Source organism: Mus caroli, unplaced genomic scaffold (assembly GCF_978045245.1).
Source record: "Mus caroli unplaced genomic scaffold, Mus_caroli_1 scaffold_19, whole genome shotgun sequence".
Taxonomy (NCBI): Eukaryota; Metazoa; Chordata; class Mammalia; order Rodentia; family Muridae; genus Mus; species Mus caroli.
In genome coordinates this window covers 57,053,184-57,080,970 of record NW_028227274.1, presented here as the reverse complement: position 1 = coordinate 57,080,970, position 27,787 = coordinate 57,053,184, and the positions used below count along the sequence as shown (strand labels likewise).

Here is a 27,787-nt window from a genome sequence, read left to right as displayed (position 1 = left end):
ACCCTCTCCAAGGGGGGGAAAAACAGTAGAAGCAGAAGAATGACAATCTAAACTTCCTCGAACCCGAGTTAGTAATCTGTAGACATGATGACTGAACTGAATTTACACAGAATACCTAATATTTCTAGGGCTGAGTGATTGTTTCTCTTGCCACTAAAATTAGCCACTAAAATTTCGATCTTTTACACAAGTTTGAAGTCAAATAAATTGAGTTTGTTTCATTAAAAAAAAAAAAAAAAACTTTAAAGGCAGATTCACATACAAGTGCCGCTGATGTACAGGATCATTGTGGTCTGTGTGATGGTGGAGAACAGACCAATAGTTCCTCAATAGGAAACGATTAAAGTTCCATTTAAAATCAGCACTAATTCTGGTTCTACATTTTAGACACACAATGCACAGCAAATAACGACCAACCTTAGACATCGCAAGAGTTTAATTGCTTGTGAATTTTATATCCCGGCGGAGAGTTACACGGAAAGGGGAAAGAACCTTAAGAAAGCGACAACTCCTATGTCAGTGTCCCCGAGAACCACCGTGGAACCTTTGACTCTTGATAATCAGAAAGAGGAGGTGAAGTCTTCAGTATCTTTTCTCAAGTTTGACAGAAATAATCAACCCAGAAGCTGGCTGAACATGAAGGTTCGTTTCAGCTGTCCGGGAGTCAGCATTTTTAACAAGCTATCACTTAGTTCTGAGTAAAACCACTGCGGCGGGCTTGGTTAATGAGTGCTGGCGCCCAGGTCGAGCTTCCTGAATTTGAAAACCTCTCTGTATGAGATCCCAATTACTGTCACTTTCTGTACTGATGCACACTGGACAATCCAGGACGGCCCCTGTCCCCCACTCCAGGACTTAATCAGCACGATGATTAATCATTCTTCCTTTAGAAGTTCTCCAGTCATTTTCTTTTCTAACAGGATGGAAGCACAGTCCTTGAAGGTGTGCGGGCAGTGCGTCTGCATGTTGGCGCGTGACTGCCATCTGGTGGTAAGTGAAGAACTAGACGATACTGGGAAATTAAACGGGAATCAATCCCTTTTTCTTTGGGGGTAAAGATGGAAGTGTGAATGTACAAGAAGTGCACATTAAGGAATGTACATTCTTAAGGCAATGCACAAAGATTCGAAGCCCAGGAGCGAAGTCTAGGAGGCAGTGCCTTGGAACCTTTCCTGACAACGAGAATTTGCATCTTCTCCTGGAAGCCTTAGATACAGATGTGGGCATGCAGGATGTGGGAGGTTGGATTTTTCATTCAAGTAGGTTTCATCTCTGTTCACCTCTAGCCAGGGTTCTTGGTGAACTTTAGAGGAGGAAATATCTAATCATCAAGTAGTTATAAAAGAAAGCCAGTTAAGTTAAATTGTGTGCTCTGCTACACTATGATAGATAACAGAAATTCTGCCAACATCACTTACTAGGAAAAAAGTAATTAAACCACAGTTGTTCTTAATGATGGGGTCTGCTGTTTACTTTCCACTTTGCAAAGATTCTCTCTAACCAGAGTCAGCACACATTGTGGGAATCGAGGTATACTGTCGTTCCCAGCACAACTGCGTCCCTGCTTATTTAACTCATTTATAACTTCTGTACTAATCCCTGCAAGTCAGGAGCTGAAGAATAGTAAGGAAATTGTATATGAGTGACTATGGAGATGAGAAGATTAAAAGATCCCCTTTGTCATCAGCAGCTGAAGTGCATGAAGTCCTACACTTAGATCAGATCACTTAGAGCAGCTAAAAGGTGTCTCCAGTTTACATTCCGGCTAGGTGTTCACCACCTCGAAAATGTAACCTCTTTCCTTGAAATTATGTTCTGTTTGTATCTCAAAGCAGTACAGTGCAAAAGAAATGAGGCTGTTGCGGGAGCTTTGGAAATAACAAAATACAGAAGATAGGAGTGTCCCTGTTGCAATATTTAATTGCTGCAGAGAACTCTACTGCAAGGTGGGATGCAGAAGCTCAGGTGAGTGGACATCAGATGTGGTGCTGTGTGACACCAGATATCCAAGGTGAAAGTCTTCTGGGGCTGTTAGAGAAAGAGTCGTCCATGCAAATTGTTTCAAAGCAGAAAATGTCAAGGCTGAGGAGATGGCTTAATGACAAGCATGAGAGAACCAAGTTTGAAAAGGCATTTTCTTCCTCTTTAAAATTATACTTTCATTTTGTTTCATTTTTCTTTTGAATATCAGTCTTCTTTCTTTTCTTTTCTTTCCTTTTCTTTTCTTTTCTTTTCTTTTCTCTTCTCTTCTTTTCTTCTCTTTTCTTTCTTCCTTTTCTTTTCATTCTGGGATCCAACATAATGCAATGAAGCCACATCTTCATTCCTGTGTTTAGCTTCTATATCTGAATACATTCATTTTATCAATGCAAACGTGGAATTCTCTACACACCCTGTATGTCTCCAGACTCTGCATCTTGAAAGTGGGGGAAGGGAGCCAGGTGTGGTGGCCCACACCTTTAATTCCAACACCCAGGAGGCAGAGGCAAAGACAGAGGCAGGTCGATCTCTGTGAGTCCAAGGTCAATCTGGTCTACATAGCAAGTTCCTGGACAGCCAGGATTGCATAGAGTATCATCCCACCCCCTGCATACCAAAATGTGAAGTGGAAAATCAAACAGGTAGGAGATAGTATGTATATTTGGGAGAGGAAGTAAGGGCGGAGTAAGATGTGGAGCCAGGATAAGGCTGAGCACCTAAGGCACACGAGAAAGTCCCACACACTCTGGAGAGGAGAAGCCATATTTCCACTCTGACTTTTTCCAGCCGTTTGCACGGAGGGAAATCTGATCAGGCACATGAGTCACTATGTTCATAATATGAGTGAAGAGCTGCCACTCTGGCAGGAACTGCCTCCGTCTCTGAAGTACTTTCCTCTTGCTTAACATTCTCACCTGAAGTCCAGCCAAAGTCTGCACTAAGTGACTGTTTGGAAGGAAACAAGAACCTTGGTTGTTTTTGTTGTTGTTTGTTTTTGTCTTTTTCTTGTTTAAAAAAAAAAAAAACAAAACTTGTGTGTCTGGACACAAGACATTGGAGAGGCTGCGATGTAATGGCCCTGTCTAGTTACAATTTGAAAAAAAAAAAAACTTATATATGACAAAAGTACATTTATCCAGTAATATGAGGGGGAATTTTGAAAACTGGTACTTACAAAAAGTATTAGTTCAGGAAGAAAGGCAACTAGGAAAACTGTATTTGGACAGAAGAGATGGCACAGTGAGCGTGTTAGCTGTGACAGAACCAACAGCAGACTTCAGACTCCATGAACCCACATCCAAAGCTGAGAACTGCCACCTACCCTGCCTGCAAACCCAGTGCTGTGGAGGCTGGAGACAGACAGATCGCTGGGATGTGCCGGGTGTGGTCAGGTCCAGGTTCAGTGAAAGATTCACACTTGGGGGAATAGAGTAGAAGGTGCTAGAGCAGGATGCATGAAATACTGCTGTGGACTCTGCATGCATGCATAAGCATGTGCACACCTGTGAGCACAAATTCTCTAAATTAATTAATTAACTGATTGATTGATTGATTGATTGATTGATTAAAAGATGTAAAAACTCCCTGTACTGGCTGGTGTTGTGTGTCTACTTGACACAGGCTGGAGTATCACAGAGAAAGGAGCCTCCCTTGAGGAAATGCCTCCATGAGATCCAGCTGTAAGACATTTTCTCAGTGATCAAGGGTGGGAGGGCCCCTTGTAGATGGTTCCAACCCTGGGCTGGTAGTTTTGGGTTCTATAAGAAAGCAAGCTGGGCAAGCCATGAGAAGCAAGCCGGTAAGTAACATCCCTCTGTGGCCTCTGCATCAGCTCCTGCTTCCTGGCCTGCTTGAGTTCCAGTCCTGACTTCCTGTGGTGATGAACAGCAGTATGGAAGTGTAAGCTGAATAAATCCTTTCCTCCCCAACTTGCTTCTTGGTCATGATATTTTGGAGAATAGAAACCCTGACTAAGACACTCTCCAATGCAGAAAGCTACCAGTATACAAACAGAAGACCATAGGAAATCTAAAATAAAGCAGCAACGGTTTAACCCATTTGAAGAAATGAGGAAATAGTCACCCTCTATAGCAGTGGTTTTCACAGGGGTCGCCTAAGACCATCGGGAAGCACAAATATTTACATTAGGAATCATATCAGTAGCAAAATTATAGCTATGAAGTAGCAATGAAAATAATTTTATGGTTGGGGATCACCATCCAAAGCGGAACTGTATTCAAGGGCCACAGCATCAGGAACGTTCAGAACCGCTGCACTGAGACTTCTAGTGTTCACAGAAGACGTGCAGCGGAATCTAAAGTTTATTCCGAGGTTCTAGCTCTGTCTTGGTCAACCCGAATCACTGATAGTCACATGTCCTTTCTAGAAAGATAAGATAGTGTAAAAATCAGCTTTACAAAGGGCAGACAAGAGCTCTCAGCCCCTTCCCTACCTGCACAGTGCCCACTTCTTCCTGTGTAATTTCTTCGCGGTGTAAGCGCAGACATAACAAATGTGTCCTCCAGGTGGCAGCAACGCACTCTAATTTGTCCTTGGGGAGCGGGGGCTTGCATCCCCATAGGCCACTCATCAAATTCTCCACTAGATGGCAGCAACCGAAATATAATTGGAAAAAATCGTTAATAAGTGGAAAAAAATGTCGACCTTTCTGTTTATATCTGAGAGCAGCACTTTAAACAAGTGTAAACGTTCTAATTTTTTTTCCTGGAAATTGTGACATCATTAGCTTATAAGATTTCAGCACACTAACTTAATACACAAAAATAAAACACACACATACAAACAAGACAGCAAACTCTTGCAGAGGAGCCTTCTAAATAATAAAGGGGATTTTGTATTTGAAAAAAAAAGTATTAAGAATTTAGGTATACAGATTTATTTAACCCAATTTAGGGGGTAATAAGGAGACTAAAATAGAGTTGCTGACAATGGGACTTATTATTTATTGACTAGTTTTATGTGCCAAAGTGAAATTTAAAAGCTTAAAAAGAGAAAGAGAGAGAAGAAAAGAGTGGACCTGGATCAGAAACTCTCAAGCAAACCTAGATTTGAGCATAAAGCCTGGACCATTACTGCTGTCCTCTCCATGACCCTACACGGTTTTTTTTTTTTTTTTTTTTTCTGTTGGAGCTGTTTTCACAGGGGGAATTAGAAGTACATGCAAGATATAAATTTGCATGCAAACAAGGACACATTCCCATTATGACTTTCCCTTATGTGCAGGACACATACCATCAATTCAGTGAGGAACAATATTGTATTTTGAGTCCGGTTACCCTGAAATGGATATGGGTTTAAAAGCAGAGTAATAAATTCACTCATGCAGAAGAAATAAGTGTCCAAAGGTATCATAAATAAAAGGGGAGCAAGGCTAGAGAGCAGAGGAGTTGTAGGTGCTTGCTTGACTGGGCAGGAGAAAGGGAGGCTGGAGTGGGGGCTGGGCAGGCTAGGAGCTCCCAGAGGATGCCTTCACATTTCTGTGGTTACCCGTCCCGATGTATTTAGAAAGCTTCATCAGACCTTGTCTTGAACAGACACAAATAACACAGTTCAGCAGAGAGGAGTGTCGTGTGGGGACCCCTGAGCACGACTTGAATCCTCAGAGGCCAACATGGGGCAGTCAAACTTTGAAGACAGAGTGACAGCAGGCAGTGTCTAAGGGTATCCCCAGCGGGAGTTAACCAGGCATCAGAGCGCCCCCTCACCCTCATTTCCCTGCCATTCTTTCTACATTGGACTGGACTCCACAGCAAAAAAGAGGAATAACAACCCAGACAGCACAGAGATCAGTAAGACACGTTTTGCTTTGTACACAATTATTTATTTTCCAGTAAACCGTCATTTTTATATACTTTACTTCAAGTATCGTTATAAGCAATACAGCGAGATAGTAAGGCGTTATCACGGGGCACGAGAAGACGGCACTCTTTGGGAAGAAGAAGAAAAGCCTTATTTCACACACTAAATAGCATTAGGAGTGGCACTGAGAGCCTTAGGTAAGAATGTCCAGGGAGGAGAAGACAGACACTTTGGTTCTTTGTATCCTGGGGCTTGTTCCCAGGTATCTGCACCCACCAGAAGGTTGTCAATACACAAAGAAAACGACATCACCACTGAGGAAAAAGCTATGGGTTAGGAGCCATTCGCTCTTCTCCCCTCCATGTTGTACAGAATCCTTAAGCCAGTTCCCTTCTCTGACAATCTTTTGTTCAGGCGTGACTGTGATTCAGTTGAATGCTCAGGGGTGGCAGCATTCCAGTGCCCCACCGCCTATTTCTGGTAAACGTGTACCCACTGCCACTAGAGGTCACACTTGCCAGTTGCTATCAATCCACAAGCACGATTGGATGTAACTTGATTGATTATGCTGCTGTGGCTGACCAAGTTTGTTTCTGCTAAAACAACAACATAAAATTTAGGTTTCCAGAAAGGATCACTGGGGAAATTAGAATAGGTTTGAACAATGTCTCCCTTCCACTTTATCCGCCTTTAACTTAAGCGGAGATAAAGGGGGGTAAAACAGATCTAAACTGAGGGGGTAGCTCAGCAGAAACCTTCCGGTCACCCTAGCTGTTGGGCAGATGAGCTACAGCTTCCCCAGTGCCTGGAGGAGAAGGAAAAGGAAGAGGAAAGAGAGGAGGAGGAAGGAGGAGGGAGGAGGAGGAAGGAGGAGGGAGGAGGAGGAGGAGGAAGGAGGAATGATTTGAAAACCAGGTAAGCATGAAGACAAGCAGTTGCCGGCACTTGGCGCAGTCCACTTCCAATCTAAAGCTTGATTGTTAACTGTGCGGAGTGAGTTTTGATATTGTGAGCCCCTGGAATACCTGCTTCACAAAGGACAAACCCAGACTGGAATGACACACAGGTTTTCACAGACCAAAGCAGAGAGGCCAACATAACACAAGCGACGCTCACATTCTAAAGGACAATGGTGTTTGGGCACACAGTTAGCAACGCGGACGTTCACAATGCACAGACAGATTCTCTTGCAAGTACTTAGAAGGCATTTTAGAGCTTTAAAGATGGGTTTGCAGCTTCCTTAAGAGAATATGGTGCTGAGAGTCACTATGGTAACCAGGATGGAGGCCACAAGGAGTAAAATCAGACCCATGTGACACAATTTTGATCGCTTGTTGCGTTTCTTCTTCTTTTTCAGCAGAGTGTCGAAGCCAGGAGTGTACGTATCCCCCAACCAAAAGCGCAGGTCGTTGGGGTTTTCCTAAAAGAAAAATAACACGGAAACATCACTCACTGATCAGTGACCAGTCACCATTATAGATGGAGACTTGAAAAGAAGATGATGTCAAAGGTGCTGAAGCCTCTGTATTGGTACTGTTTTGGGTGAGGCTTAAGTTTCAACGTTTAAACACAAGGCTTATCATCTCTAAACATTTCAGGTATACTGCCACAGCCTGGCTGTCCACTGATACCCACAGGAAATCTGTCTGTCTGTATAGGAATGTGCTGGGTGGCCTGCACAATCTCTGTATTAAATTGTTCACACATCCAAGACAGATATATTGCAGTCATCTCTTAGGCAAATGTGTGTTTATAGCATTTTTGTTTGTTTGTTTGTTTGTTTTTTGAGACAGGGTTTCTCTGTATAGCCCTGGTTGTTCTGGAACTCATTCTGTAAACCAGACTGGCCTCGAACTCAGAAATCCACCTGCCTCTGCCTCCCAAGTGCTGAGATTAAAGGCATGAGCCACCACTGCCTGGCTTATAGCGTCTTATAAATAATGCCTACAAATCAATTACGTTAAAATACATTTACAATTCCTAGCTTTAGATGAACTTTGGAGGTTTTATCTCATCTCTGTGGCAGGGGTAAAAATTTGGTTAAGTTTCAAGAGATCCCCAGCTGACTTCCATACAGGAAGGATAACGCTAGGTGTTCAGGGTTCCTACCACTGCTAAACTACAGTGTATCTTCCACATACAATCTCTGGGACATGACACATCTTTCCTTTTGTTAGCTCTTAACCATAGTGTGTCTCTGTACCATTGGCTCCCTAAGTCAGTCTGCCCTCAAGTGCCCAATTGGTCACCAATAAACTCTAGTATTCCATATGCTTTTTTTTCCAATTCCCTCTAAATCTAACTAGTTTAGTGCAGAGTCTCTGTGTCTTGACAGGGAATGAAGTATATTAATATATTAAGTCTACAATAATAATATACAATATAATATAATATATTAATATATTAAGTCTACAAATCATGGCTGTTTTCACTACCAACTCTAAGCCTTGTTTTTTCCTTGCCTAGATGTTTTGAAGGATTTGAAACAGGCTGTCCCCCTCAACACATTCAGTAGACTTATGTCAGCTAGTGGGGGGTCACAAAACCAGTCTCCTGTAGCTGGCAGCCCCTAGGGTCTCTGAAATAGCTTCAGAGTTAGGGTTGCAGTGCCAGGAGAGGCAGGCGCATTCCTGTAAGGAGCAGGGATATAGTTGGCAATGGTGATTCTCTGATAGGAAGGTGTAAGTGGGTTTAAACCACCTACTTACAAGTGCTTAAGAATTACTATTTCGTTTGAAAGACGTGAGCAGAAGAATATCAACTTTAAAACCCTTGCTTGTCTGCATCCCTCTTGATTTTCATCTTGTGTTCTAATCAGAGACCTGAATTTTGAAACTTCATTGCTTTTTTTTTTTCACCAATGGCTTCCCTAATAGAGACAATGCCCTCTCACAGCCTCACTTTGGCTCGCACTGGTAATTAAGTGCAACATTACTTTTATCTTTTGTGATCTAAAGCTCTTAATGATTTCGAAATGCAGTAATACATGAAGACACTTGGAAAAGTTAGAGGCCATAGTTGGGATCAGAAGTATAAAATTATGGGAGTGGAGAGATGAGTCACCAGCTAAAAGCAATGGCTGCTCTTCCCCAGGACCCAGATTCGATTCCCAGCACCCACATGGTCATCTACATTGATGGCCACGTGTAACTCCAGTTTCAAGAGGACATGACATCCTCTTGTGTCCTCTGAGTGCACTGCATGCAAAGGGTGCATGGACACACGTGAAGGCAAAACACCCAGACAGGTAAAATAAAAATAAAGTTTTTTTTTAAAAGGATGTAAATTGAAATGGGCAGCCCTGTCTGCTATTTATGAGATAAGGGCAGAAATACTGACAAAAGAAGTTGCTATCAAGAATCATAACGAGGGCGGGATACACAACTTTCCAGAAGATTCTTGTGGAAATTAACACTTAAGAATGTGCATCAAGGGGCCAGCACACTGCCTAAGAATACAGCTGCTGTGAAGAGTATGTGCATGCACAGAGAGTCAGCTACAAGAGGGACAGTCAGTGTCAGTAATACAGCATACCCATTAGATTTGTTTGATCATGTAAATTTAACTTGAAAGGAAAAAAAAACTTTCCTATTGCCAATAATCTTGAATTGTCTAAGTCTGAGATCCAAACTTAAAAAACAAAAAACAAAAATTTTGATAAAATGTGATTTTTTTTTAATTGGCACGTGAAGTTACAGTCTTGAGTCAGATGAGCTATCTCTGTTTAATTGGTTAGATGGATTTGTGTGCAGACAGGGATGCAGCGTTTGTCTCCACAGACACCCCCCCCCCCCAGTCAGCCATGCACACAGCAAAGGCAAGAGGGCAGGCCTTAGCTTGTGCTCAGCACCAAGTGACTGTGTGTGAAATAAATCAATGCATTTTTACCCAATAATAGGCTTAATGATTTGAAGTCTTTGGTAAGAAACAGGAGATTAAACCAAAACAAAGAAGACAGAAAGAAAGTCATTGTTGTCTTTTGGCAACTGCTCAGAAAGGAACTAAAGAGGGGATACCTCCAAGCACGGGGATTAAGAGCTGTCAGGGATTCTAGACCATGGTGTATTTCAAGGAAGACACACTCAAGGTTTTAAAACTTGTGTGCAGGATATGAAAGTCTACGGTATTGTCCTATCAAAAAAAAAAAAAAAAGATTCACTTCTGGTAGTTAAGGTATGAACCTGGACCAGACACACATTTTTAAATGAAAGGTATTTGGGAGATATGAGCCCTTTCTGGCCTGAGGCAGGTGGAGGCAAGCCAAGGCTGATCAGATATTTTGTCTTTTCAGACAAGGGAAGATCCATTCTGGTTTTTAGGTATTTGAGTCTTCTGTGTGGGTGACATCAGAGAGCAAAAAGAAAAAGTGGTGGAAGAAAAATCATAAGTGGGGTGAGTGAGTTCATTGCATACTTCTCCCTGTTGAACTGTTTTGTTTTGTTTGGAGACACACGAAAAATGACCAAGATGTAAACCTGCTATCTTAAATCATTCAATGGACTGGGAATGCTAATAAAACATCATTGTTAAGGGATTCCTTGCCCGGTGCTTAAGTTCCAATCACTTTGTAAGTGGTTTTAGAAAAATGTAGAGTAAAAAACTTATTCCTAAGTGATAATGAGTCTAAACACAAGATTACAAAGTAGAGAAAGCATATGCAACCTTACAGATTAATTTTTAAAAAGTAATTTTATCTTCTCAGGAGACCGTTGGTCATTGCTCCTTCCTCTTTCTTCTCTCTACAGATGCCATTGGCTTGTGCAAAATACAAAACAAATAAGTAACCTCTCATATTGGCTGGGAAAGAAATAATTTCAAGGATGAAAAGGATCTGTGGTCTGGAGATTGTGTGTTCACTGAGGGACTCCTGTCATTCCACCACTGCTTTCTAGGTTCAGGTTAACTGGTCTACCTCATCAGTTGGAGACCATTCTTGGTACACACACCTTCAGATGTCCAGAGAGATTTGTATGCACAGAATGCTTGTCATACTCCTCAATGGTCCATGAAGGACTCTTTTTCCTTTCTTCCATAGCTTCTTCCAAAGTTATGTCACCATACAGCGGGTTGTTTTTCATTACTGAAGACATGGATGCTGGAGGACTCTCAGAAAGGACTGGGTTCTCCACACCAAATCCCTTGATTCGCTGAGTAGCAATGGTTTTTTCTCTCTGTTGGGAGATTAGAAAATGAGGCTTCTATTATAAGATAGGCTTCCTGGTGGCAGTGAAAATGGCAGAAATCTGCATCTGAAAACTTTTTGATTCTGTCTCAAACTCAAGAGATGTAGCAATGAAGTTAAAAAACAACCCCTTGATCTGCCTCTATCTAGAATCCTTCCATTTACCGACTTCTCTCTCTTTATGTTACCTTGTTGAGTTTAGTATCCATTTCACTGGTATTTTTCAGCCACAAAGAAAGAATTGTGTTCTTCAATTAATCTAGTAGAATTCTGGAGAAACCCAGTTTTCCAGCTCCTGTGTGTTAGAAGTTAATGGCATTTTATGCCTTTTGTGTATTACAAGAGTCATAAAAATGCTTAATAATATCATTTAAATCCAGTAAAATTAAGATTAAAAACATTTTTCAAGGACTGCAAGATGGCTCAGCAAATAAAGGTGCTTGCTGCTAACCTGCCAGCCTGGATTTGATCACCAGACACTCATAGTACAAGAAGAGAATGGAATCCCAAAGCTGCCAATGCCTTGTTCCTTACCTCCTCACACACAAGTCCTGGCAAGCACATGAACAGACACACATACACACACACGTACACATGCACACACGCACACACACACAAATGAAAAAAATAATCTTCTAAAATAATAATATACCTATGTCTCGGTTTGTTATAAACAAATCGTTAGCTTCCCTGTCATAGAGTTTGGGGGTGGGGATTGATACTCCATAGTTTCTTCTCTCAAATTGAAACACTCCATGCTAGACCAAGACTGAAGTTTCATTAAATATGAGAAGCTAATAATGTACCTTACCAGGCTCAGGAAACTCAATACACTGAAATCCTCTAGAAGATCCAAAGGCTGCAAGATTCACAAGTCATCTTCCCAAGCTTATATAAGCAACACACAATTGCTAGGGTATATATAGGAGTCATCTCTGTGGAGCTGCCTGTTAGCTGGTACAAGCAGGGCACAACTGGGGATGCAAGTTCTGTGAGTCTGCCCCTATGCTAGATTGGGCTTTCTTGGTACTACTGTTGGCTATGAGCCACCCATGCTCCTGTAAGGTTCTGTAATAAAACTATTGATTTAAGTGGAATCATTTCTTCAGTTTGTTATCAATACCCTAACTGAGGTCACATCTCCCTGGCTCCAGGAAAAGTCATAGAGCAACTGAGTCACTTCAATGTCATTCACCACTGTGTGTCTACTAGGGGAATAAGTCGTCAACTTTCAGAATTTTAAAAATTGACATTTAAACATAATGTATACATAGGAAGAACACACATGACAATATATGTGCTTTTTCCACAAACTTTCACATGTGTGTGTTTGTGTGTGTATATTAGTGTGTGTGTGTAATCATGCTGGTGACTGAATAAGAACATTGGAGATAGGAATTACATCCTTTTTAATCATGTGTGCCACAACCCCTAGTCATACATAGATGGTCTCAGCATCTCTTGTTTTTTTTTTTTTTTTTTTTTTTGGTTTTTCGAGACAGGGTTTCTCTTTATAGCTCTGGCTGTCCTGGAGCTCACTTTGTAGACCAGGCTGGCCTCGAACTCAGAAATCCGCCTGCCTCTGCCTCCCGAGTGCTGGGATTAAAGGCGTGCGCCACCACGCCCGGCTTTCAGCATCTCTTAAGACATAGAAGTCACACTAAATGTGTAGTCATATAAACTAAAATTGTAGACTGGAGTTACATGACATATCCTTCAGAAATAACTGGTAAATAAAGGGGAAATTAGCTTTGATGCCACTATTTGTGTTCTTCTGGGCACTGGGTTTCTGTGACTTTTAACAAATATTTATTTTATGTGTATTAGTGTTTGCCTGCGGGTATATATGTGCATCACATGTGGGCCTGGTGCCCTCCAAGGCCAGAGACGATGTCAGATCCCCTGGAACATGAGTTCCAGACGCTGTGGATCTTGGGCTCTAACCTGGGTCCACTGGGGGAGCAGCAAATGAGCTAAGGACTCACTCATCTCTCTGACCCCCTCCTGCCTTGGTAATAAATCCATTCGTCACATGTTAAATAAATCCATTCGTCACATGTCTAGAGGTCACTTTGGAGACCCTCTCTGACTTTAATTTGTTTTTTTGTTTTGCATGCTAGAGGACAATCTATGGTTTATAATGCTAAGTTGTATAATAAAATAATACATTTTATTTTAACATTTAGCTTGAAGATGCAGGGCTCTCTCAGTGTTTTTCTTAATTAAATAAAAACATGTTGACAAGATGTCAAGGTTAGTTGAGATTTGCATAATTATAACTCTATTGTTTTCTTGAAGCCTGGACAGCTTTGATCATTTTTGGAGTAGGCTAACTCTTCTGACATGCACAAATTGTCTTTGTTATGTTCTTTTCCTCCCAGGCTGCTCCTTCAATGTAAATAGTAAGGTTTGTTAAATGAGGAAAAGAAAATGTGTGGCTCAGAGAAAGTAGACATAAACTATAACATGTATATAGATTTCGATAGAATTAATATATGAAGGTATCAAAGCAGAGGTATATTCTAAAGCAGAATGTAAGCCTTATTTCTAGGCCATTTCCTTGAAAAGATGTAATATTTTTTCTGAAATGTGTTCTTTATTTTGATCTTCACATCACTCTTATCTGAAGGACACACCAAAGAAAACTTAATATTAAGGTTTATTGCTAAGGAAACCATTTTTAAATAATTTATATATTAATAAATTATTCAAGAAAGGTTTGATGGGATTACTGGGACAAGGTTCAGAGACCCAGCACATGCTTAGATTACTGGAAATTGTAGGCTTCATCCCTGAGATAGCCAAATATATAATGATTATTATATAATGGAAGAATAAAAATAAACACTAGTTATGAGGCTGGAGACAGTTCAGTGCCAGAGGGCTTACCTAGCAAGAGTGAGACTTCCAGTTCAAATAGCAAGTTTACAAAAAAAAAAAATGCTGTGAATAATTTGTAATTGAGTATTTTTTTCCAAATAGGTTTAATAAAATAATGAACATATATGCAATTCTAACTTTCCATGCTACATTTTAGGTGAAATATTTAGTAGCATCTGCATGATTTTAATATATTAGACTGTAGAATAAATTCTGTTAAAGATATTTATTTAAGGAAGTAACACTTCAAAGTTCAGTTAGACTTTTACTATTGGGTTGAACGTTGTTAATTTATTTTTATTCGTTTTAATCCTAATACTCTAGCATGAAAGTAAAATGGCACTTATTTAAAGAGCTAGAAGACATATTTGGAAAAACAAAATCTAAAAGGGAGCATCTAATTGTCCATTTAAACAAGATCCTCTGTTATTAGACATCAAGAACGAGTAAAGTTAGTGGTGGCCGGGGAGATGAAGCCAAAGCATGCTGAAGAATACATAGAAATTGATAAGATGGTAAGACTATAATAATTCGAGTTTTAAAGTGAACTAGAGAATTAGACGGTAATATGTTTAAAACAGTTGTCAATTAACAAACTAAGAACCAATTGCAGGGGAAAGATAGAGATGTTGTTAAAATCAGAGAAAGAGTGTTTACCTCCAAATTACTAGAGCAAGAAAAATTGTCATGGCAAGTTGACCAATCTCTTAGTGGACTCAGGTATAAATATAAAGAGGGAAAAGTCATACGCAAGCATACTAAACTGAAGAAGACTTTACTCCTTTCAGTGACAGAGATGGGCAGATCAGATTTTAAAACATAAACACTGCTTATACTCCCTGTTACTTTGTCACTTGCCCCAATGGTGAGGAGTAGCCTCCCTCACCAATGCTGAAGAGCTGCTGTAAAGTGGCCATTGTATCCCACTGCTACAACACCCCAGAACCAGGAAGGAACACTGGAACTTTATTCTAGCCTGGTTTGTATATGTGCAGTGTGTGTAGATGATGCTTTGTGTGCATGTGCTTGTGTGTATACATGCAGGCACAAGTGCACATGAATAGACACCAGAGGTTGCATTGGGTGTCTTCCTAAACTACTAAACTCCTTATTTTGGGGGACAATATCTTTTGGTGAGCCTAGAACTCACTGATTAAACTGGACTGGCTGTGAATGAGCTTCAGGGGTCCATCGGTCCTAAGACCACCTCACCCCAACACTAGATTGAATTATGGAAACATGACCCTGAGCCCAGCTTTTCATGTCAATGATGCAGAACTAAATACAGAACATCAAAGTTTCATGGGGGGCTTTCTACCATCTTAGCCATACCTGTATCTCCTGATATTGGAAGTTTAGAGACAGTTACTCAAGTTGTACAGTGAAAAATCATTTGATATAATTGTTAGTTAGGGTAGTCTGGGAGATAATTAGTGATTACTAAGTTTAGAAGATACTTGTGGTAAATCTGAGAATTTGCATAGTCATATATAGCAAGTTGAACCCATTTCTATATGACTAGAGTCAGGGAATCCAACAGGATGGTTGAAAGTGTGGGAGGAGGGTCTAAAAGTATGTCCCTTCCTAGTGTAATAACTGTAGACCCCAAACTTTGAGATGTAAAATTACTTCCAAACAAAAATTGGGGACAAAGGTGAGGAAAATTTCTCACCTGTATAAAGTAACTGAAGGCAAATATTATGTTAAAGTCATGGTTTTTATAAGCCTCACTCATTAGGCCAGACCTTGGAGAGATGGAGAGAAAAGCCAGCTCCTAAGGACAGTTTGAGGTCCATGTCTTTAAAAGAGCTTTAGGGATACTGTATGTGAAGAAGAACAATCTGAGGCCAAATAAAGAGGACTGTGTTAACAAATAGTTAATTAACCCATAGAGGAAACAAATTACTGAAGACACTACAAGATGAGAACTCGAGTTGTTAAAAATAAAATAAAACCATTACCTACATCTCCAGTCATTTAGACGTAAAAACTGAGAATAACCACAGAAACAGCATACCCGAGTTTAAAAAAACAATAATAAGCACAGGTCTCCAAGTTCCCATAAATAAGCGTAGACATAAGCTCTGAGACCTTCCCATGAGATGAGGCTGTGCAGAGAGAGATTAGGGGGTCTTCAGAGAGCAGAAATGGCTATGGCCCTGCCTCACCTCCAGGGAAGGGGTCTGCACAAGCACTACCAGAGAGATCCCAGAACAACTTTGGAATAGTGATTATGCTGATGCTTAGAAAGGTAAAAAAAAAATGTCTAACAGCTTTTTTACAGGGGAGTTTGTAGATTGTCTTGCAGGAGTTGCCGCTAACTGTGGATATTAGACACAATCTATCTCATAGACAAGCTCAGTTGTCAATTCTGTGGGTAGAGCCAGTGTTTAGAAAGAAATAAACTGTATGTATAAACACATATGTAATATATTTGAAGAATCTTATCTTAAATATAGCATCTATTTATTTTAAGGTAGTGCCTGGCTAGAGACACCACAAACGCATTTCCTCTTCAATGACACAGAACAGTTGGGTCAAACTCAAGCTTGACTACTAACCTCCCCAATAGTACATGTGTCTTCCTCTCTGTCTTCTTGGTATGCAGGCATAATGCAGATTCTGATATTGTAGAAAGGAAAAAAGAATTTGAATTCTGCCTTTAGGTAAAACCTCTCAGGATGTGTATAGCAGCAATATACCAAGGGTGCAGATATGAAGTACACCTATGGCATTATTAGATTTCGGTATGTTTGTTTTTGCAACATAACATATTCTACTACAGAATATATAATGTAATATAATAATATAATATAATATCACAATATAAATATCAAACAAAATAGACTTAAAGCAGGAAGCTTTAATAGCTACAAAAGTTTTGAATAAAAGAAGCATCGCTGGCAAGGTATAATAAATATAAAATACTCTGTAGGCTATAAATGATTGTAATAATTAAAATTTAAAGTAATTATTAAATTACATATTTCCATGTAAAAGAATCCTAAGGATAAAGACAATTTGTACAACAAAATTAACAGATCCAATCAATTGACATCAACAGTTGAAACTACTCCATTTTGTGAGTATTTTCAAAACATTGGTAGATGCAATAACTTCTGAATGAAAGCACACAATGTAGTTAATGATCTCAAAACCAATAGACACATATCTCAAATACAAATTTGGCAAATATTTAGACAGCATTTTAAATAAAAAGTAATGGAAGTGTTTTAAACTATGACACAGTGGAAATAAAATGTGGCGTTACAAAATGGAAGGCTAACAGACAAGTGTATTTACGCACACTTACATACATACACATATCTAAACACACACAAATCATATAGACATACACACACATACAAGCGCATACACACAAACCCATAGACACGTACACATACAAGACTCAAATATATTTAAACTTACGTACACATGTATGTACATCTAAAGTCATACACACACATATACACACATGCACAGATGAACACACATGTACATATGCATGCATATAGATGAACATACACACAGACATATATGGATGCTGGTATTTAAGGATAACAATGGTTTAGGACAGCAAAGCAGTGGTGGACACATGTTAGGACAGGAAACCAGTGAATGAGCCTGTCTAGAAATAAGGAAGCCCATGTCTCACCGCTGCCTTTTCTCTCCGGCTCACAGAGTTCCTCTGAGAAGCCACGGGGCTCTGAAACCAACGTGGAAAGAGTCAGGAATAGAAAAACAAAAACAAAAACAAACAAAAACACCTCACTTTGAGTAGACTCAGAGGTCCACCTGCTCATCACATCAGAAAAGCCAATTCCCACCTTTAAACATTTTATCACTTAACTAAAACAAGGGTTTTTTTGTGTGTGTGTGAGTGTGTGAGTGTATGTGAGTGTATGTGTGTGTGTGTGTGTGTGTGTGTGTGTGTGTGTTCCTGACCATGTGAATGAGTGGGAGTCTCCCATTGGTAGACTGCTTACTAGCATGCATGAACCCTGGATTCAATTTCCAGAGCTTCTAAAACCAGGTATGATGGCATATGCCTGCAATTCCAACCCGCAGGGAATGAACAAGGAGGTGGAGGACTATAGGTCTAAGGCTACCTTTGGATTGAGTTTGAGACCAGTCTGAGCTACATGAAGTTCTGCCTCAAATCCAACCCAAATATCATGAAAGTAAGTAACAATATTATCTGTTAATTTTTCAAATCCTATACTATCTTTTTCTTAGAAGAAGAGGAAGAGGGGGAGGAGGAAAAGGAGGAGGAGGAAGAGGAAGAAGAGGAAGAGGAAGAAGAGGAAGAGGAGGAGGAAGATGACAACAAAACTACAGGCACCCTGAATCCTTGGTCCTCTTGAGCCTACCTAGTGAGTGCTGGGATTATAGGTGTAAATCACACATGTTTTATGCAGTACTGGGGTCAGGGGGCAGGGGAGGGGGGAAAGACAGGATTTCCTGTGTGTAGGGATTCCAGTATTCTATCAAATGAAATACGACACTCCAACCCCCAGCCTAGAATTTCTGTTTCTACTTTGTTTTTAAAGATTTATTTATTTATTTATTTATTTATTTATTTATTTATTTATTTATTATAAGTACATTGTAGCTATCCTCATATACTCCAGAAGAGGGCATCAGATTTCGTTACGGATGGTTGTGAGCCACCATGTGGTTGCTGGGATTTGAACTCGGGACCTTCGGAAGAGTAGTTGGCTCTCTTAACCACTGAGCCATCTCGCTAGCCCCTGTTTCTTCTTCTTAAGCTGTTAGAGGAAACCGGACTCTATTGTCTTTCCCTTATACATTATTTGTTCTCAGTTCTTAAGAACTTAAAGAGACTCTTGCACTAATTTTACAAGAGCTCAGACTGAGGCCTGGTCTGATCAAGGTCAGCAATAGATCGATCTCAAAATTTCTTCCTGGAGATTGAGCTTAGGTTTTTAATTGAAAAAAACAATTTTTTGAACATGAGATACATGAGAATGGTGTTTGCATAATCACCCTATTTGCTTAATCCCCCTAAACATGAAGGAATTTAATTAAGAAATATTTGACACGTCCTCTTCAGCTATGCTTAGCACCCCATTCATCATTCCTGATATAGGGAAACTTTTTGAAACATCGTTCTATTTCAAAATTTCATGTTCCCATTTCATATTTATTTACTTTGTATTCAATGAGTATGTCAGTCTTGATTTCTAGATCCACTCAGGCAGTTCACTAGTCATTGTGAGATCACGTGACTTCACTCGGAGTTTGGACCACACCTACTAATTTCCTGAATTTGCCCTTGTCTACCATGCCCTCCCACCATCCATTTTTTTCAGTAGTAAACTGACTCTCACTAAGTTACTTGTCATTTTCTTGGAGGGTTAAAAAGATAGTTTATTTGAGGTTGATCAAAGACACACTGCAGAAGTATACCTCTTTGTTCCTTGAATAATTATCTAGGCCCAACAGGGTCTATACAAAAAGATGCTAGTTATAAGTCTGCATTTCCTCGGGTTATGAGTTTTAGTTGTGAAATTCCAAACTTAGGCAGTAGATTCACCACACTCCCAAACAAAAGATGCTAGAAGACAGATGTGTCCCAGTGCTCCCCCACAATCTATTGGCTGTGTGACCTTACAACATACATCATAGACAACATACGTCATAGACATAGAAGGTGGGAAGGAGCAAAAGGTTGTAAAATCATTTTTAATTCTTTTGTTCTATAACATAGACAATGAGATACAGGAGGAACTTTGTTTCATTTAACCAAACAAAACACAAAACAGCAATAAATGGGTCTGCATTGAAACCCACCAGGCTTTGAGAATTACAAAGACTGGATATAAAACTAAAAGAAAAAAAAAATCAGTTGTTATAACAAGCTGCTGACTTACAATGGAAATAAATAGAACCCTTTATAGGATAGAGGCCACTTACACTCATTTGAGTGTCTCTGACTCTGAATGATCTCATGACATATGTCCCAAAGAGCCTACAAACACACCACAAAGCAGTCACTGTGCACCGGGACTCATGAGCAGCAACTGTTCTTAAAAGCAAATGAATTTCTGTCCAGGGAATTTGAACACTCCAAAGGATTTAATGACTCACAGGGGGCTGAGAGGTCAGTTACTTCAATTCTGAAATGAAATGCTCTTTCCTCCTTCTACACTGGAGTAGCCCTCAACGCCTGCCCGCCATTAGCCTTCACATCTTAAAACAAGATTATCCCTGTTAGATTAGCTGTGCCTCAGCAGGGGCCTTTGTGTTGATCTCAGCATATGGAATGCATTAGTTCCATTCTTTTATGAAAGAACAAGACCAAAACACTGCATTAGATGGGAAGGTCTTATTTCTATGGCTGGTCCACGCAGACACCTGTGGAAAAGGCACATCTAAGCTGAGAGCCACCACTTTCCAAGATGGAGTGGGGCCAGTCTTTCCTGTCACGCACTATCCTTTGCTCCTTTGTATCAAAGGAAAGGGAGTCTAAAAGGGCAAAAAGCAAGGCTCAGGCTTTCTCAAAGGCAGGTACACCCTTTCCCTGCAAGCATTTGACATTTCATGTATAGATCACACCAACAGATACAGGTTACGTATGTCTCCCACCCCACCCCCACCCCTCTGAAGCTTATTTGAAAATTTAACAGTTGGTTTACTGTGTTCTAAAGGGAAGGAGTAAATGAAACTTAACACAAATCTGAACCGAGGATAGGCAGAGAAGCCCATGGATTGGAGGAGAATGAACCCACAGAAGAATTTGCACATCAAATACAGAGCTTACAGGAAGGGATGGGGAGGCACAGGCAGCTTCTTTGTATCCCCCCCCCGCCCCCCTCCAGGCCTCCTCCTTCACGCGAATAAGAAAATGTCATATACTGAGAAAGAACCATGCCCCCACCCTTTATTTTTATGCTCTTAGATCTTACCTGTGAGTAGACAAGGTTTTGCCAGTGTTGTGTGGCAGGATAATTTCCACCCGGAAATCTCGCGAGGCTAGCCTGCAGAAGGGTTGAGCTCCTCATTAAAGACTTCACGTCAAGCTGCAGGAATTTGTCAGGATGGTTGTTATTGGGCAAAACAGAAAGATCCATGTCCCCTTTCATCTACCGTGGAAACAAAGCGAGCGAAGCTACCCCTGTCAGGCGCCTCCATAATTAATGAGCCTGAAGATGTTCCGGCTGGGCTGGCATCTGAAACCAGGTTTCTCCGGCTGCACACAAAAGCCACTTTCTAAAGGCCACACAGGAACAAAACAACAAAGCAGCTCTCCCTCCTACCTTACACCACACACACACACACACACACACACACACACACACACACACACTCACACACGGAGCTCGAAATGAATTGCACAAAAAGTTACATCAATTAAAATTAATAGGGTGAGAAAACTACATATGCGTTAGTTACACTTCCTATCTCTCCCAGTCAGAGTCTGAAATGGCTACTATGTGTATTAGAGCCACCATAACCTCAGTATGAGAGTCCATCATTTGTAGCTCAGCAGGGTCACTTGAAGAGACCCACTGTTTGATTTCATTTTTGTCTTTGTATTGCTCCACTAAAGCCTTTGCTCGGGCCTTGGCCCTGCCTCAGTCTTTTGTGATAAGTCTAATCTCATTCCTTCTCAGGTTCTGAATCCTAGTCTCAAGCTCACGGTAAACTTCACTGGGTTAAAGTTGGCAGTTTGTTCTAACTGGGAAGACCGCAGGCATGGGCTTCATGGGTTGTTGCAGTAAGTCACCCCTAACACACTGCTGGGACCCCTCAGTATTTAGGTGCCCTTGACTCTATCCCCAGCAGTATCAATGCCTATGACGTGTTGGTGTTCTTAGGCACATTTGGAACCCAATGGTAATCAGGCTGCTGAGTTTGGATTATGCTCTGGGCTGTAAGTAAACACATCTGTTGTTAAAACAGGCAAGGTCAGGATGACTTTATGGCCATCCTGGCCAGCCAACCACTGATACATTTAATATAGGCATGCTATCTGTGAGAAAGACAGTCTCAGCAGCCTACCTCTCTCATCTAGAAGTATGTTAAGTCATCCGGAGGAAGCAGACTTCCCACTTGGAAGACTATTGAAGGGTAGATATGTCAATGGTCTCTAATACACTTCAATTGTCCGTAATTTTACCATCATTATAAACCTCTCTGATGTAGCAGGAAGGCTTCTCTTCCAGACACAGTGTAGTTCCATGTGGAATATGTCAGGAATAGATTTCAGGAGAGTGCCATATAGCTTACAAGAATCAGGATGTTTTTGAATCAGGCAAGGCACTGGAGAGCACTTACCTTCTTTATAGCAAAAATCACGAGGGTATGTGATCAGACAGAAACCTGACCTATTTACAATCATAAACTCGGTTAAGAAGTTAGCATTTGCCACATGAATGTTTTGCACATGAAGTTTATCATTATCTTCCAAGGACTGTTACATCTTTTGGAGGCTGATAACATATTTGTGAGAGAAAGCAACTTAATGATGACAGTTAATCACAAAACAAATCAAACCATTAATGTCTCAAGAATCAAGTTTATTATGTGCTTATCATGTGCTTGATATATTCTGGTTGCTGCCAAAAAAAAAAATCTAATGAACAAGTATTTCTCAGACTGCTTTTCTTAAAGTATTCTTTGGGGGAAAATACACATCTTCAAGAAGAGCCTAACTTGTCTTTGGCTCTCTGTATTGGCAAGTGGAAGTGGAGTCACAGAACTTACATCCAAATAGATTTGATTAGACCTTCTCTTAGCCAAAGTATGAGGTAGGTGAAATGAGCATTCAGTTCTCCTCAGGCTTCTTCCAGATTTCTCTGTATTGTCCCATGCATGAAGTTTTTATACTGACTCTCAATTGGCACATTTAGTCGCAGGGTCTCCATCTTTCCCCGCATCTTGTCTTTACCCTAAACCCTACCATTTCTCATTCCTTACTGCTATCTTGAAGCCTATATGTTGCAAACAGGTAAACAAACTTTCTTCCCACACTTACTGGTTCTCCTCACCATCATCACACCAAACTGACACATCTGCTCGCATCGAAGAGATCTCTTCTCACTCCTACCGCTTGCAGGCCTCCTAATCATCTGTGAGTCGTAGCTGACACAGAACCTTCTAGAAAACTCCATCTCTTTAGTAAATAGGACTTTTCCTCCTTTGAAACTTTAGAGTAATTCATTTATACTTTCGTCTGTTTGATGATGTATTTCCTAATTTTATTTTAAAAGTCCCTTGTGATGGTTAATGCTGACCTCCAATTTGACAGTTTTCAGAATCGCATGGGAGACATGCCTATGTGGTATTATCTTCAATTACTAAAGAAAGACTGACTCTTTAACTGTGGGTGATGCCAGTCCATGTACTCTTATCTCAGAGTGAATGTCTAGAAGAACATTAGTTGAGTATCGTCCTTCATCTCCCTCTGTTGCTCACTACAGATCCAAGGTGCCCAGCTGCCTCGTGCTCTTGCCTGCCCTGATATTCTCTGCAGAATGATCTGTACCCCCAAATGTGAACCAAAATGAACACTTTCTTCCCTGTTGATTGAGTCTAGTATTCTACTGTAGCAGTGAAACTAGTAACTGATGGAAAATTGGTAGGAAAAGTAGATATATCAATGGTTTGTTGTAGTGATAAACCTGATGCCAGGGCTTTGGGATTGGTTTGCAGGAGGAAGATGGAAGAGTTTGGAATGCAGGACTCACCTCTTAGATGGTGTAAGCAGGAAATGACCCAGCCATTCTGGTGGGAGCTTGGAGAAGCCACAAATGTTGAGGAAAATGAACAAAGTGGAGGCCCAGGTCATGAGGGTACAGAGGGCAATGTGGATTCCAGAAAATGTTTGGGATAGAGGCCCTTCAGACTATATATCATGGCAAAGAATGGCTGCATGTTTCCCTGGTCCTGAGAATTCATCTAAGGTTGAGTTGTCAAAAATAATCGATTAATTTACTTGTTGGAAAGAATTTCTTTTTTTCCTTTTTTTTTTTTGATAATGTCCCATATGAGTTCTGTAATTAAATCACTTCCCCCACCACCTCACCTCCTTCCAACACCTCCAATCCCTCTTAAAATCATGGCCTCCAATCTTTAATTGTTATTAGTTTATGTATGCACAAATTATTAAATACAATCTGCTGAGTCCCTTTCCTATTGCTCCTATGTATTTCCGCTTAAGGCTGACCTCTTGAGATTGGATAGCCTATCAGAGGGAGGCTCATCTTTGGAGAAGGCTGACTCTCTCTCATTCCTAGCACCCAGTAATTGCCTAAGGCTTTTCCTTTAAAGATGAGGTCTTGTGATATTTCTGCATCCACCCTGGAATGCCAACTAGTGCTGGCATTGGGCTGCTCTTGTTTACCCCACTGTCTTCATCACTTCTTGGGTTCAGCTTCCCTGTAACATATAGAAGATACTATATTACAGGAGACACCCGGGTCCTCTGGCTCTCAAAATTTTTCTGGCCCCTCTTCCATTATGATCCCTGAGCCTTAAAGGTAGGAGTTGCATTGCAGAGTAACAGTTAGAGCTGGGCACCCCAGATCAGTTGTCTCTGTGTTTTGGCCGGTTGTGGATATATGTAATGGTCTTCATCTGCTACAAAAACAAACTTCTTTGATAATGGATGAGAGCTACTCTTAGCGGAGGGTATAAGAATATGTATTAGAGTGCAGTGAGAAACTGTACTGCTTTAGGGAAGTGGCAGTAGACGGTTCTCATTTAGTATCTATAGCATGTCATTAGCTGTTGGTAGTGGAATCGTTTTACACTAGCAGGCATGAAGTCCCTCCTCTTGTGGGGTCCTAAGTTCCAGTTAGATAGTCTGTTGGCTGCTCCATAGGACACGAATGTCACTACTACACCTTTCAGGGATATCTTGTTGTTCTGGTCATTGTGGTTTGTAAGCATTAGAGCTGGGCAGCACTGTTGGCTGCGTTTCCTTCTTGGCTGCTGTCCTACTAATTTCCAGTCTGATGAAAGCCAGGCCTTAGGGAAGCAGCTTCTAAGTCAGATCCAGCTCAATTCCTCCCAACCTTTGTCCTAAGTGGCTAAACGTGGAGGGTGTTTAGCAACAGAGCATTGCCTCAGATTTGTGGAACACAACCAAGGGCAATGGCAATAGCCTGTATGGTTTGGGAGTCTCTTGGACTCCCTAGAACAATAACATAAAAGTGTGGACCTGGAACTTTTTTTGTTTAGAATTGTTTATTTTTATTTTATGTGTCTAACTGTTTTGTCCTTGTGTATGTAAATGTACCATGTAAATGTATGCAGTGCCTTTTGGGGTGAGAAGACAGAGTCAGATACCTAGAACTGGGGTTAAAGACCTTAGTGAGCCATGCATGGATGCTGAGAATCAACCTCTCCTCCCTCCTTCTCCCTCTGTACTGCCTTTCATTACCCTCCCCAGTTAATGTCTCCCTTACAGTATTTCCCTATATAATATTATGTATATGTTATATCATATTATATGATAATATATATTATCACATAAACCACATATTATTACATAACACATATTACATATTATATAATGTACATAACATTATGTAAATATATTATATGCTATATAACACATATGCAATATTATATATTTTATTATATATTATATAATATGATATCAGTCTCCTTTCTAGAGTTCCCCTACCCCATGGTTCCTTATTATTTTCCTGATTTCTGCAGTTACTCTAGGTTATATACTCACAACTAAAGATTCATATCAAGGGTCAACAAGCAACAGAAAGCATGTACTATTTATCTTTTTTTTTTAATTTTTAATATTTTTATTACATATTTTCCTCAATTACATTTCCAATGCTATCCCAAAAGTCCCCCATAGCGCCCCCCACTTCCCTACCCACCCATTCCCATTCTTTTGGCCCTGGCATTCCCCTATATTGGGCCATATAAAGTTTGCAAGTCCAATGGGCCTCTCTTTCCAGTGATGGCCGACTAGGCCATCTTTCGATACATATGCAGCTAGAGACAAGAGCTCCAGGGTTCTGGTTAGTACATCATGTTGTTCCAACAATAGGGTTGCAGATCCCTTTAGCTCCTTGGGTACTTTCTCTAGCTTCTCCATTGGGAGCCCTGTGATACATCCAATAGCTGACTGTGAACATCCACTCCTGTGTTTGCTAGGCCCCGGCATCGTCTCACAAGAGACAGCTATATTTGGGTCCTTTCAGCAAAATCTTGCTAGTGTATGCAATGGTGTCAGCGTTTAGAAGCTGATTATGGGATGGATCCCTGGATACAGCAGTCTCTAAATGGTCCATCCTTTCATCACAGCTACGAACTTTGTCTCTGTAACTCCTTCCCTGGGTGTTTTGTTCCCAATTCTAAGAAGGGGCACAGTGTCCACACTTTGGTCTTCATTCTTCTTGAGTTTCATGTGTTTAGCAAATTGTATCTTATATCTTGGGTATCCTAAGTTTTGGGCTAATATCCACTTATCAGTGAATACATATTGTGTGAGTTCTTTTGTGATTGTGTTACTTCACTCAAGATGATGCCCTCCAGGTCCATCCATTTGGCTAGGAATTTCATAAATTCATTCTTTTTAATAGCTGAGTAGTACTCCATTGTGTAAATGTACCATAATTTCTGTATCCATTCCTCTGTTGAGGGACATCTGGGTTCTTTCCAGCTTCTGGCTATTATAAATAGGGCTGCTATGAACATAGTGGAGCATGTGTCCTTCTTACCGGTTGGGACATCTTCTGGATATATGCCCAGGAGAGGTATTGCTGGATCCTCCGGTAGTACTATGTCCAATTTACTATTTATCTTTTGGGAATAGGATATCTTACTTAGTATAATTTCTAGTTCCATCTATTTACTTGTAAATTCCACAATGTTGTTTTTCTTTATGCCTGAATAGTATTGCAATACACACACACACACACACACACACACACACACTGCATCTTCACTATGAATTCATCAGTGGAAGGGCATTGGGTTGTTTCTGCTTCCTAGCTAGTAAATAGAGTGGCAAGAAATATGACTGAACAAGGATCCCCTGGATGGTCCTTTGTGTAAGTGCAGAGGCATTGTACAGCTGGGCAGTATGGTAGGTTCATTTAAAGTTTTTGAGCATTCTTTGCTTTGATCTTCAGAGTGGACAGAGAAGTTGTCAATTCCACTCACAGTCAATAAGGTCCCCTCTCCCCACGTGCCTGTCAGCAGCCACTGTCAATTGTTTTCTTGATCTTGCCCATTCTGACTGGGGGAAGATGAAAATCTCCATGTAGTTTTAATTTGCATTTCTCTAACTGCCTAAGTAGCAGAACACTTTTTTTAAAAAAAAGATATTTCTTTGAGAAATCTCTGCTCAGATTCATAACCCATTTTTCATTGGATCATTTGGTTCCTTGACTCTTTGATTTTTAAGTTCTTTATATATTCTGAAATATCAATCTCATGTCAGACATGCTGGTGGGAAATATCCCCTCTGTGGCTTCCTTTGCTGTACAGAAGGTTTTGAGTTTTATGAGGTCCCACTTTGTCAATAGTTGGTCTTAACATCTGAGCAAATGGAGTCCCATTCAGTGACGTTTTCCTACACCCACATATTGTATTGCCCATACTCTAATCCAGAAACTTTGGTGTTTTAGGTTTCACATTGAGGTCTTTGCTCCATTTTTTGTTGATTTTGTGTGTGTGTGTGTGTGTGTGTGTGTGTGTTTGTGTGTTTGTGCAGGATGATAGATGGGGTCTAATTCCATTTTTCATCAGGCTGGCGAGGAGGTTTTAAGTACTGTTTGTCAAAGATGTTATTTGCCACTGTAGACTTTTTGCATTTTTGTCAAGTATGAGATGGATGTAGTTAATTATATTAGTGTTTGGGTCTTCAGTTCTGTTCTATATGTCCATCTTTGTTTTTATCATTTTAGCTCTGCAATTGTGATTGAA

The 27,787-nt window shown here is 40.5% G+C and overlaps 1 protein-coding gene across 3 annotated transcripts; it reads right to left on the bottom strand.

Annotated features, from left to right (window-relative positions):
- Window positions 1-5,807: 5,807 nt before the first annotated feature.
- Minar2 (membrane integral NOTCH2 associated receptor 2) lies at window positions 5,808-21,057 on the bottom strand. 3 transcript variants are annotated; one of them, XM_085833567.1, is made up of 5 exons: window positions 20,791-21,057; window positions 17,507-17,567; window positions 16,423-16,499; window positions 10,746-10,970; window positions 5,808-7,219 (listed from the first exon to the last, which is right to left on the bottom strand). In XM_085833567.1, the coding sequence occupies exons 1-5, from the start codon at window positions 20,965-20,967 to the stop codon at window positions 7,040-7,042; spliced, it is 720 nt and encodes a 239-aa protein (XP_085689693.1). In that variant the 5' UTR covers window positions 20,968-21,057; the 3' UTR covers window positions 5,808-7,039. The 3 variants fall into 3 exon arrangements, with proteins under 3 accessions (XP_085689693.1, XP_021006818.1, XP_085689692.1); XM_021151159.3 differs by lacking the exon at window positions 16,423-16,499 and having other exon boundaries at window positions 17,517-17,567; window positions 20,791-21,055; XM_085833566.1 differs by lacking the exons at window positions 16,423-16,499; window positions 17,507-17,567 and having other exon boundaries at window positions 20,791-21,049.
- Between the last annotated feature and the right edge of the window lie 6,730 nt (window positions 21,058-27,787).